We start from the raw sequence: 13,117 nt of genomic DNA, 5'->3' as shown, positions 1-13,117 counted from the left end.
AACACCTTCGTTTCATCTCAGAAGCAGATTAACTTCAGCTCTGTGCCTTTTTTGTTTTTCAGTGTCAGGGGTTAGAAACCTAGGTGTCTGTATTCAGTTGAGAGAAAAGTTCGCAGCTGCAAATGGCTGCTGAAGCTATTTAGTCACGCAGAGGAGGCAGAAGTGCGGTGTCACTTTCTTGGAGGGAGAAGTGGGAAATCAGTGTGGGAAAAAAGACACAGACAGGATTTAACAAGTAAATAGAAGTGAGACCTTGTGGCAAAGGCTGACCACATACTGGACTGACCTAGCACGAGTGTAGCTAACAGGGTGAAGGGGGTGATGATTTTTTTCTCTCCATCACTTCTGAGTACGCAGCTGGAGTACTATGTCCAGCTTTGGCCTCCCCATTAAAAATAAATAAATAAATAAAAATCCCATAAAACACAGAAATACTAAAACTGGTCAAGGGGAGAGCCACAAAGATGCTTAGGAGCTGGAGCACTTGATTTGCAGGGACAAACTGTCAACTGGATTTGTTCAGCCTGGAGAAGAGAAAGCTAAGGAGAATCCAGTTGCAGTCTCTTACTGCATAAAGGGGCTATGGAGAAGATGGAGCCAGTCTCTCAGAGGTAGACAGTGAAAGGACAAGACGCAATGTTCATAAGTTATGGGTAGGGTTGTCAAATATTGGAAGAGGTGCCCAGAGAAGGTGTGTCATCTCCATCCTTGGAGATTTTCTAAACTTGACTGGACTGATCTGATCTAGCTTTGAAATTAGACCTGCTGAGCAGGAGTTTGGACCAGATGGACTTCAGAGGTCCCTTCCAAATCAAATCTTTCCCTTACTCTGTGACCTATGAGTATGAAGGGAAGACTCACTATGATTTTTAGGGGAGAACGCCCAGGGGACAATAGTAGATCACCTGAAATAACATCATCTGTTCCCCTTTCTTGTAACTTGGGGAGAAATATTTAGAAAGTGAGAAACAGACTGAATACTGCTTTCTTTAGTAATTCAAATTCTTTGCACCACCCAACTACAGTAGGAGCCCCTTTTTCTTTTTGCAAAGCTTGGCTCACAGCCTGCTGGCCCTTCTGCACGGTGCTGTGCACTCTTGCCTTTTTCCTCTGGAAGTTCCCCTACCAGGAGAACATAGGATGTATTAAAGTCACGATGTCAAGAGAGAAGGTTCTGAAAGGCGTGCACCTCACCTGCTGCCTCAGATGTTTCAGAAGAGTAGAGGTTTATTTAATTTAACACAAAACCTGACCAAGTGAAGGCAGGGACAGAGTGAAGGACCATGCTCCATGGACAAAATGATACCAGTTGAAAGATCCTGTTAAGGACAGAAGATACTGTGGGAAAGACCAGGCAGGCTTAGAGTGATGTGAGTCTGTAGGGTGACAGGGAGATTGTGTAACTGGAAGCCTGTCATTAGAGATGCATGAGCCAGAGCTGAGACCTGTCTCAAGGAGTCTGGGCACCCCCAAGAAAAATTTCATGGCAGAACCATGGTGTCTTAAGTCTCAAGACTTATGTCTTAAGTGCTATTGTTTGAAAGGAACCTCTGGAAGTCTTGTGGTTCAACCTCCTGTTCAAAGCTGGGGCAGCTTTGAACTCTGATGAAGTTGCTCAAGGAATTGTCCGGTCAAGTTCACACGGTCTCCAAGGATGGAGATCTCCCAGCTTCTCTGGATACCCGTTCCCATGTTTGGCCACCTCAACCATGAAAAATGTTCTCCTTGTGTCTAACTGGGATTCCCCTTACTACAGTTTCTGTTAGTTGCCTCTAGCAGTGCTCCAGTCAGCCCTGGCAGAGCGTAAGTATGAATATGGGGACGAGATGGAGGGCTCCAAAGGGGCACTTGCTGATAAAGAGATGGTCCCATGTCTGTTGTTGTAGCTGTGCTCCTGGGCACCTTCTTGTAGTCTTTTAGTCACCTCTTACTGATTTAATAGCATACGAGTGAAGGATATTATAGTGGTGAAATGTTTTAAGATTCTGATTTGAAATAGAAAGAACAGAGAAGGAAGATCCAGGGACAGATGAGCACTAAATTCTTTAGTAAATTGGCTGACCTTCACAGGGAAGGAGTATTTTTCTTTGTTGCTTTCTACAGTGTCTGTGAACAGATTGGCGCTATATTATTTAGCATCTTGCTGACAGTATGTTTCAGCCTGGGAGCACTGGCATCTACTGGCAAGCCTGAACCCCCTCCAGGGTAGCGGGTGTGCTCATAACGAGGATGATGAAGGCCATTGGGAGCGAGAGAGGATGCACTTGGTGCAGGGCCTGGAGCAGAGAGTGTAATGGGGGATGTGAAGAGGCACTGTGCATCTGGTGTGTTTAGTTCAACTCTTTTATTTCTGAACCTGCCTTCCTGACATCCATGAACTCTGCTTTTTCCTATCCAGCAGCTGACATTTAGGCTCCTCCCATTTCACTGTCTTGGTTATCTTGTTGTAGACGGGAAAACGTGAAGCTGTCATGCTCCTTCCACTTCAGAACAGCACTGCAGGGCTTATTCCGCCCAATGCACCCCTTTATTCATTTCCCCCCATCTTCTTCACTGTTCATGTCCTGTCTGAAGGGATATTGAAGCCAACAACTTCTCTTTAGTTCCCAAACCTTTCAAGATTTATGGTGTCTCAGGCTTTACCAAGGGCTTTACTCTCACACTTAGTATACAATACTAGGTTTTATTTTCCATATCAAATGTGCTTCAAATGAACCGCTTCTCTGAACTTCCCAGTGCCATGGTAAGATTGTGGACCTCCCCCAACCCCAGAGATAGGAGACCTCCCTGAGCAGCTTGTGTCTTGAGCTCCATACGTGTGTAGTCAGGAGAACTTTGACAGATAGAAAGCAGACTGGATGAAATAATGGATTGCTTGAATTCAAAATACTAGATACTATAAATTCTTCCCTCAGAAATACACCACTGTTAACAGGGGAAAAGCCCTTTCCAAGCTGCTGGTGCCAAGATTTGGGCTGAGACCAAATGGACTTTACTATATGAAGATATGGAAACAGTTTATAAAGATCATCCAGCCATAGAAATGAAAGAAATGTACCCTGGAAGTTATCACCACTGACCTGACCTTCCTGCAGTAACAGTGAATGCTCCTTAAAAAGTCATACAGCCAGCAGGAAACCCAGAGGCTAACATTTGTTTTCACACCACAGCCACCAAACAAAGATGTATAGCAGATTGCTAGAAAAAAAAAAAAAAAGAGTTAGCTTATGGGAAGAAAAAGGGGTAAAATGTGGCAGCTTAGATGTCTGCTGTGAATTATTTTTTTCAAGTTGAATGGGTTGAAGCAGATGAAACGTACCTTACTTGCACTGTACCTTGCACTTCCTACTGCAATAGTAAGGATTTCTAGGTAGTTTAACTGGTACTTGTGCCCATAAATTAGGACTTGGCTCTACTGAGTATAGTGAATTTATTCAGCTCACAGACATGTTTTGGCACATTAGGAAAAGGGGTTCTTTTTTTTACCAAGGAACTGCTTCAGTCTTTGAGAATATTTTCCAAGGAAGTATTGAATATTAAAGACATATTATTATTATTTCATTTATTTTGAGGAAAGTCTCCAAATACTAAGGCATATACACATAGATACAAAATATATATACAAGCGATATATGCATACATAACACAAAACTGATGCTGACATACAAAACTTCAAAGAACTCATGCAATGAAACTCCACCCAGAAAAGTGAAGGCATCATTTTCTTTCAAGAAGTATGACAAATGCTTTAATAACACATGGTGCATAGTGTGTACCTTGGGCTCCAGAGATCCCAAACAGTGTAGATATAATACAAGAGCTCAGGTAAGGTTTGTGGCAATGAATTGTGCATCAGTTTGAGTACTGGTTGTGTGTAGCTCTGAATGGAGCATGTAATTATTATCCTCCCTGTTAAATGTATAGCAATTAATGTTTTGGTAGCACTGAAGTTATTCAGGTAATGTTTTAATCCAACCATGACATTTGACTCTAGTTTTCACAAAGATTGCTTCCAGGCATTCCCTGTAGTCTTCTAAAAAAATGTCCTTTTGTTTCGAGAAATATTAATGCATATGTGAAAAGAATTTTATGGATTAGTAGAGCCTTGCGTTCTTTCTGTATCCCTATAGCTCAAATGGAGGAACAGCTGGAAGAACAGATTTAGGAAAGAAGGCATGCCCAGGCAAACTGGTCTAGAAGAGGATTATGGGTGGATGGTAGTTAGTGTGTACAGTCACTCAGTGAGTAAAATCATCAGGGATGTAGTTGGACTGGTTTATGACTGGCAGGTGTTAGTGTAAAATGCTGACTAAAGCTCAAGAACTAGATCTGCGAGAATGTGTGGTTCTCAACCTAGAGAGTCACGCAAGAATCATTGCTTGACTGTAGCTAATTCTTTCAAGTTGCTTCCTAGGCCTGTTTTTAGCTTTGTAGGTTTTTTCTTCTCTCTCATTTGTGAGCCTGGGAGGGAAAATGCAGGCAAAGAAGAATATTTAGTCTCTAATGACCTGTCCATTTGAATCACCATTCTGAGAAAACTGCATGATAAACAAACAAAAATAAAAATATATTTTAAACTCCCAGTTCCCAAAGTTGGTATCTCACAGTGACAGATTCTACATCCTTTCTTGTGATGCTTCTTCAGGTAAAACGAATAGCCAGTTTCTCACAGATCCAGAACTGCTTTGTTGAACAGGAGTTGCTGGCATAAATAATCCGTCCATATAAGGAGGCACAGAAGATGTTTTCATATAACATTACCCTAGGAAATTAAAAGATATAGCTTAATGATGTCCCAGTGACATCGTGTGATCTATATTTGGACCATATGTAATCATACTTATTTGCCACTGGCATGTAGAGTTATTTTCCCCTTGGAGCTAATTTATTTGAGCTAGGTCCTTTTGATTCTGGTGCATTTGATCGAGTTGTACTTTGCCACCCATTGTTCCTTATACAGGACACAAATTCAGAGCTCCATAGAAGATTCTGTGATCTCCATGCTCCTTTGTCATTGCACATATGACAAACACGGGAAAGTAAGGCAAGCACAAGTTTCATATAATTTACTGGGGCCCATCAGATACAACCACACTGGTCCTATGTTATGAAGGCTTACCAGTTTGTCGCTTGTTTGGAAAAAGTTGTTCCATCCTCCCAGTACCAGCCACCCTTTTCAGATACGTATGATAATCCAACCCAGTAAAACTGTGAATCCTGTGGCAGAGAAACCTGCAGGTATGGGAAAAATCATCACAACAGTATTTCAAAAATCAGATTCACGTTCCTGTATCTTCCAGCTGTGAAGGCTCTGTAACCAAAAGAGACAGCTCTTGCTCAGTAGGAGAGTACCATGTCCAAGCTTTTTTTCCATGAGGCAGTGCTGACTGCTCTGATTATAGGATCATTCAAATACCGATGTTTATTGAATTGCCACAAGACAAATGTACCCTGGATCTGCAAAAACACTGCTTTGTCAAAGGTGGTGGTGGGGGAAAGCACCTTTATCTGGTCTGCATTTAGGTATTGACACTGCCTTTAGATATCTGTGGTTTATATATAGATATGGGAGCACTGTTTAAGCCCCAGTTAGAGTCAGCAGATCCAATGGAGCCTGAGGAGTAATTCATTCCACCCGGCAGGAGTGCCACTGAGTAGTGACTGTACTGGCCAGATCTCCCACTGGTTGTAACGGAGCCGAAGGAAGCAGGGCTGAAGTTGCAGACTGCTGACACTGTAGATGCCTGAAGTTAGGTGATACGAATCCCAGCTCAGAGGGCAGAGCCTGCTGGCCCAATTCAGGCCTCTAGCACCTTCTGAGATTCTCCAACCTGTCTGAGGTCTTCACATATGGCTGACAGACAAGACCCAGAACCTATGGGAGAACTCTGCCCTCCTAAGGCACTGTTTGGAGGTCGAAGAGAATACCCCCGGGCATCCCAGATTGCCCTAGGAACCTATGCTTAGGCACCTGAATCCTTTGCTAGGTGTCTAAGTGCTACCTAGGAGGTTCCTCAGCATCTTAGCCTGTTCAGATCCTCCAGATACTTTACTGCTGCTCAGTAGCATGTTTAGAGACTCATCCAAAATTTAAATCCACAGTTGGCTTAAAGTGCTCTGGCCTCAGTCTGGCTGCAGCTGCATATACCGAACATGGGAGAAACAGCAAGCATCCAGACATCTGGAATCAAACTATTCAGGGATTTATATAGCATACGAAAATCGTCTCTTGAATTCAGCATTGAAGGTGTGGTATTCAGGTGTCTCCCAACAGTGTGAACGATGATTCTGACCTCAGGATGTTACTAAACTCAGTAATAAACCATTTCTCCACTTTCTATTTTGTCTCTACCGATTTGATTTTCACTTTAAAAAAAAATCCAAAAGGCCAGCCTTTATGCCTTAAAAGAGTTGAGAATCCCCATCTGAAACTAACTTCGTCTGCAAAAAGGAGAGGTTTCCAGGGAAGCTTGTTTCCTTTTAAAAGTTTTATGTAGCAAAAAGAAAATGAGAATATTTGGGCTTTGTATAAGCTTAATAGCTGTTGAAAAAGAGGTTCCCAGATATATGTGTAAAAAAGGGGAAAATATGGTCTTGACAGGAAATTGCAGAATTTTCATTAGTCAGCAAAAAAACCCAAATTAGTAAGTAAAACTTGTGGAAAGGGATAATGAAAGCATGCATTCTGTGTGCTGGGTGTCTCCTCCATGCTGATACTATGCAATTTGGTTTCTCTGTGAAAGCCTAAGTATTAGCTAATTAAGGTATTTTATACAATGGCTTACTCTATTTCTCATAATTTCACTATTTCTCACAGCACACAATTTAGAAAGTGTTGCAGGTTGTGACAATCTTGTTACTTGCAGGAAGGCTGCTTGACCCAGAGAAAATTAAATAAATGTACTGTAAACAACCAAACTATTTTCTGCCTGCAAGATCGCTGGAAGTTAAAAGATGTGACATAAAGAAATGCATGAGGTTAAGACTGTACCATCTTTGCTTTGTCTTTTAGCACAAGAAGAGTGGAGTTTCTTGAGGAACAGAACTCCTGGCTTTGCTTCCATGTTTTCTTCTGCTTTGAAATGTAGAAGCAGTTGTCAGCTCCACTGTTTTGCCAGCTTGCTGGACAGAGAGCACATTTTGTTTCTAGAAATCAGAGAGAGTATTATGCAGACCTGCGAGGAACACGGGGGCTTTAGCTACTGGCTTGACTGAGAACAGATGAAGGGTAGCCACGCGTCAGCTGAGCTGACAAGTTGTTCTGCGTGTTAGTGCACACATATCCACATCTCAAATACTACCACAGTTAAAAGCGGAAACTAAGAGATCCTGCGTTTTCCCCTCTGATTTTATAGTCTCTCAGTCAATGTGCTCTGAAAAGGGGGTGATTTGTGTTTATTTACATAACAACCACATTTACCATTCTTCTCCTTCCCTTCAAAACACAATGCTTCCCTCATTTCCTGCAGCTTCTTTCCTTCCTCAGGATCCTTGGAAACCTGAAAAACTGAAGGGCATGAAAGTGCTTTTCAAAGACTGTTTTCAAAATCTTGTAGTTTTAATTGTAGCTTTAAGCTGTAGTTTTCGACATTCTTTTATTCTCTGTCTACTTCATTTGTATGTCCACCATTGTGTGTACATCATCTGCATTTTCTTCACCTGGAGGGTTGTGCAGCACCTGAAAATGTCACCTGGGAAGCTGGGGGCATCTCCGCCCTTAAAGATTTCCAAAAGTCATCTGGACAAAGCTACAGGTGAGTTTCTCTGGGACTGGTGATAGTCCAGCTTTGAATGGTGGGGAGGAAAGGGTGGGTGTCAGACTAGAAACCTGAAGAATTGCCTCTGAGCTAACATTTCTGTGATGCCACGGACCACCCTGAGTGTTCGTCCTGGGTACTTGCAACTGCTCCCCTCCTGCCAAAAAGAAGCTGGGGTCTCTCTGCCCCTGCTTCCAAATGTAATGTGGCATCACCTTTTGTTGTTAATGCAAATGTTTCTATGGAAGAAATCTGCTGTAATCGTTGGGCAAATGTACCAGTCACAAATGCTTTGATGCCAGGGTTGCCCTCCCTGCAAAAAGTTTACAAGCCAAGAAAAAGAGGGAACTGTGAAATATTCCGGTAACAGTCACAGGGGGGCACCATTATCCACATAGTGTGGCTGAAGAGATGGGCTTCTAGCTGTGAAAACGAAGCATTTCAGAAATGGGTTAAGGTTGGACGTTGGAGTTAGGTTTAGGGTGAAGGTTAGTCAGCGGTAAGGGTTAGGGTTAGGGTTGTCCTGGTTTCGGCTGGGATAGAGTTAATTTTCTTTCTAGTAGCTGCTACAGTGTCATGTCTTAGATTTAGTATGAGAAGAATGTTGATAACACACTGATGTTTTCAGTTGTTGCTAAGTTGTGTTTAGACTAAGCCAAGGATTTTTCAGCTTCTCATGCCCAGCCAGCGAGAAAGCTGGAGGGGCACAAGAAGTTGGCACAGGACACAGCCAGGACAGCTGACCCAAACTGGCCAAGGGGGTATTCCATACCATGGGATGTCATGCCCAATGTATAAACTGGGGGGAGCTGGCCGGGGGGGGACTGCTGCTCAGGAACTAACTGGGCATCGGTCAGCAAGTGGTGAGCAATTGCATTGTGCATCACTTGTTTTGGGTATTCCAATTCTTTTATTATTATTATTGTAATTTTATTATTGTTATTATTATCATTATTATTTTCTTCCTTTCTGTCATACAAAACTGTTATCTCAACCCATGAGTTTTGCTTTTTTTCCCTGATTCTCTCCTCCATCCCACTGGGGGGGGGGGGGGGGTAGTGAGTGAGTGCTTAGTTTCTGTCTGGGTTAAACCATGACAGGGTTAGTGTTAAGCTTGGGGTTAGGGTTAAGGTCATTATGATTAGGGTTAGGATTAGGCGTTAGAGTTATGGTTTAAGATTAGGGTTGGGGTTAGGTTTATGCTTAGGGATAGGGATAGGGTTAGGGATTATATTGTTAGGGTTAGGGTCATTAAGGTTAGGGTTAGGCTTAAGGTTAGGGATTAGTTTTAGTGTTGGGGTTAGTTAGGTTTAGGTCTTGCATTAGGATTAGTGTAATCCTTAGGGTTAAGGTAACTGTAAGTGCAGATATTAGTGATCCCACGCAACATGTGTTGACACTCAGACCCTTCTGTGGCAGAGCTGTACTGTGACCCTTCTTGCCAGATTACTTCCACTGGGGGAACAGGGACACCAGGGACAGTCTGCAGGGGGAGAAGAAGCAGCTGTACATGTGGAATTCAATCCCACAGCAGCAGTTCAGGACACCACAGTACTTACACAGGGCTAGCAGAGTTACCAGCCCCGTCAGCAGCACCAGGCTCAAGGCAAGGAAAGCAAAGGCCACTGGCCGCCATATGGAAGTTGAGGCAGAGGCTCCTGGGACAAACAAAAAACGCATTCAGCAACAAAAATAGCGGTTCTCCTCACCACACAGTGGTATTACCTCCTCTCTGACAACACCAGTTCATTTTTATCCCTTCTGCAGTGCCTTTTTTTTTCTTACTGCAGTTTTTGTTATCACTGTTCTGAATTTCCTGTAGTCATTTTGAGAAAGTATCTATTTATCCACCAAGAATATTTATTAACTGAGGCTCTAGTGTTTTAGAGTAAAACTTCTTCTCATGAGACAGGTAAACAGATTAGATTTTGCTGTTCCCACAGTCCTGGAAATAATAAAACAATCTCTAAGGCTTCTCCACGTTGAAAAGGAAAAATTACCATCTAGTTTTGGATAATTACTTTTGAAAACTGTGTTTGGCATTTCTAAATGATTGCAACATTTGAACATTAAACTGTGCATCTTTCTTCAGGCTATTCCTTTGAGTTTCCATTGTGGTTCAATGTCTAATCAGGAATATAGTTCTCTGGAATTTTACAGCTGACTATCTCCTGTTTAAAATCTTTTCTTATATATATATATATATATATATATGCATTTTTCCCTTTTGGGAAGCAGTGCTCTGCAATTTTCTGAAATACCCTTTCATATCTATTCTAGATTGTTCAGGTTAATTGAAAAGTATTACACATGTCAGGTATTTTACTGGAGTCCAGTGCATGGGAGCAAGCACCTCCAGGTAACTAATCTTTTGTGAGGTGAGAAGAAACACCCTCCAGAGGTGCCCAGAAGTCCAGATAGACTTGGCAACTAAAACCTACATAGCCAAAGTTAAGGGAGAGGACCCTAACTCTCACCAGTCAAGGTAATTACAAGAGACTGCAGGTGACACCACATTGGGGTAGTGACTGATATGCCAGAGGGTAGGGCTTCCTTTTACAGGGACCTAAAAATCCTAGGAATGAGCTGTAAGTGCAACAGCTCAACAAAGGCAAAGGTGAAGTCCGGCACCTGTAACAGTACAACTCCATGCACCAGTGCCGAGCTTCCCAGTTCCAGAGATTTTTCAGCTAACTGCAGAGAGTCCAGCAGAGGAATGCTGAGTTGGTCAGGAACCTATAGAGAGGCTGAAGGACCTAGGTTTGTTTAGCTGGAGAAGAGGAGGCTAAGGGAGGACCTAATTTCAGTCCTCCACTACCTAAAAGGGCTTTATCGATGGAGCCAGACTCTTCTCAGAGAGGCACGGCAAAAGGACACGGTACAACAGTCACAAGTTGCATCAGGGAAACTTCCAGTTAGATCTGAGGAAAAAAATTCTTCCCCTTCAGCAATCAACAAGTGCCCAGAGAGGCTGTGAGACCTCCATCCCTGGAGATTTCCAAAACACAAGTGGACAAGGCCCTGGGCAACTTGATCAGACTTTAGAGCTAGCCCTTTCGAGCAAAAGATTGGAAAAGATGGACTACAGAGGTCCCTCCCAATCTAATTTCGTCCTAAGTCTATCATCTACTTTACATGTTCTCTGTGCATATCAAAAGGCCATTTTAAGAGTTTTCTGCGCTTACCAACATGTTTTTTTTTTCTCAGAAGCTCTGCCCCTAGATCGCCCTTCCTAATATTTTATCCTTGGGTTTCTGGCTGCTGCTTCTCAACAGCTTATCCTCCATCCTCATTTTCAAGCAGTCATTCTCAATGGATAGCCCCAGGTCTTTTCCAGACAGCACCAGAATGGTGTTGATTTAGTCTTTGTCTACTCTACCCAACCTGCAAATAGCAGCAATTATATTTATTTCACACGTAAGCCACGTGGTGAATTTATGAGCAGCAGCAACAGTACTCCCGTCACCATTTTATGATCTTAGGCATTCCATGGGCACAATCCACTACCTTGGTTAACACTCAGCTTGTTTATAGAAAAACTTTGAGTCTAAAAAAATAAAAATATATACTCCTATCAGAGCTTACATTCATTATTAAGACTGATAAACACAGCACCTTCCTACTCCGCATAGCTGAGGAAATTGCTTCCATTTCCAAGGCCTGCATTATCTGATAAAACTATAGTGCCTTCCTCTCTTATAGTGCCCTGCTGTAATAAATGCGTCCTACCAAAATGAAAAAAAATCCATAGAAAGGTGGAATTTGTCTTCTATGTTGAAGTAAATGGAAAAAATAATTGACGTAAAGATAGACTTCAGAAAAAATATCATCTGTGATCATAAACAATAGCACACAAGACTCCCTTATGATTATTCTTTCTGCTGTTTCTATGAACATTTATCTAAGAATATATTATAAAGTTTAGAAGATTTCTAAAGCAATCAACATGAACATGCAAATTTAAGTTATGTCCTGTTTTAAAAGCTAATTTCCATCTGTACTTACTGTCTGTTGCAACACAACTGGCTGGAGCCTTAAATGCAGAACATTTGTTTCTGCTTGAATATCTGGGAGTAATAACTGAAGCTGAGGGTCGTAAATTTAAAGCGGTGTAGCCTTCCTCATCCTCCATCTCCAGCTCATCACACTTCTTTCCTGCAATAGCAGTACTTTGGGAGTAGGGGCACACTGCAGCGAGACCAATGCTGAGGCGATGAGAATGGTTCATGTTTCAGCATTTCCAGTGAAACCACGGAGGAAGCCGGCTCTGTTCTGATTACTGTGTTATGGTAAAAGTGTAACATATTGAAAGCACATTAAGGAGTTAAAGTGGCACTGTCAAAGATGGGTCTTTTCTTCCTGAATGTGAAGATGGGGAGTCTTGGTTCCTGGCTGGAACCTAAGACTGTTTCGTTTAACTATCCACCTGATCTGACCCTGTAAATATAGCAAACATCAGGATTTTCTACCTCCTTAAAATAAGATGCTCTAGAAATAGTTGCTCTTTTGAGTTAAAGTATGAAAGATATTTGTTCATGTGTCAGGGCCCAAGAACGGCACAACAGCTGCATGGAAAGCAATAGGCTGCATTTCCACATACTGTTATGAAAAAAATGAAAAATGAAATTATTTTACAAAAATTCGCTGGATTAAATGCTATAATGGGAAAAGCTGAGCTGACAGGATGGTGAGGGCAGGAACTCGGCAGGATTCCCATGACCGCTCAGCCTGTGTCAGAGGAAGACCAGACTACACTGCAGACCTCTCTGCTGCTGCACCGTGCGCAGAAGGCGCTGTGCAAAAGTGCCTTATCCATCCTCCCTCTCCATCTCTAGCTCTCTGCGGTGCCTTGCTCCAGCGCTGAGCCGTAGGTCTTAAACAGCTTCAATGACCAATTCTCCTTAACGGAGCACTTGCCCAGACATGATGAGTCACATCGTGACAGGGTCAGCCAGAAGGAAATTGCGAGAGAGGAATTTCTGTGGTCACTGTTGGGGCTCTTGTGTGTAAAGTTCAGAGCCTGCCATTTGCAAAATAGCATCAACAGACTGGAAACACACTATAATGAGTGGGCTACCCTTCCTGCCTTGCAGTGCAGATGATAGGTTTTTTCAGAGCAGAAATATCTCTGGCTGCATGTATTTCTTGCTTTATATCTTACCTGTATGCAAAGAAGAGGCATGATGGAAAAGTTGGGAGTAAAGGGTGCTTACAGTCAGTTTTGTTACACAGAGGCACAGAAGGAGTAGCAGTCACTGTGTATTCACAATATCCTCATAAAAACCTCATGCTAAATATGGTGCAAAAATACTTGTCTGCCGGGCCTAAAAACTGTATATTGGCAAGTTAGTGTAAAAAGG

General features: G+C 42.4%; 1 protein-coding gene across 1 annotated transcript; it reads right to left on the bottom strand.

Annotated features, from left to right (window-relative positions):
* Positions 1-3,570: 3,570 nt before the first annotated feature.
* On the bottom strand, positions 3,571-12,578 carry LOC104313284 (natural killer cells antigen CD94). The gene is made up of 6 exons (XM_009912167.2): positions 11,763-12,578; positions 9,317-9,415; positions 7,421-7,507; positions 6,992-7,146; positions 5,120-5,232; positions 3,571-4,762 (listed from the first exon to the last, which is right to left on the bottom strand). Exons 1-6 carry the CDS (start codon positions 11,983-11,985, stop codon positions 4,642-4,644), a joined length of 798 nt encoding a protein of 265 aa, XP_009910469.2. The 5' UTR covers positions 11,986-12,578; the 3' UTR covers positions 3,571-4,641.
* Positions 12,579-13,117: the final 539 nt, after the last annotated feature.

Source organism: Haliaeetus albicilla, chromosome 19 (genome assembly GCF_947461875.1).
Source record: "Haliaeetus albicilla chromosome 19, bHalAlb1.1, whole genome shotgun sequence".
Taxonomy (NCBI): domain Eukaryota; kingdom Metazoa; phylum Chordata; class Aves; order Accipitriformes; family Accipitridae; genus Haliaeetus; species Haliaeetus albicilla.
Note: the sequence above shows the minus strand (reverse complement) of the source record. Positions and strands in the feature narration are given on the sequence as shown.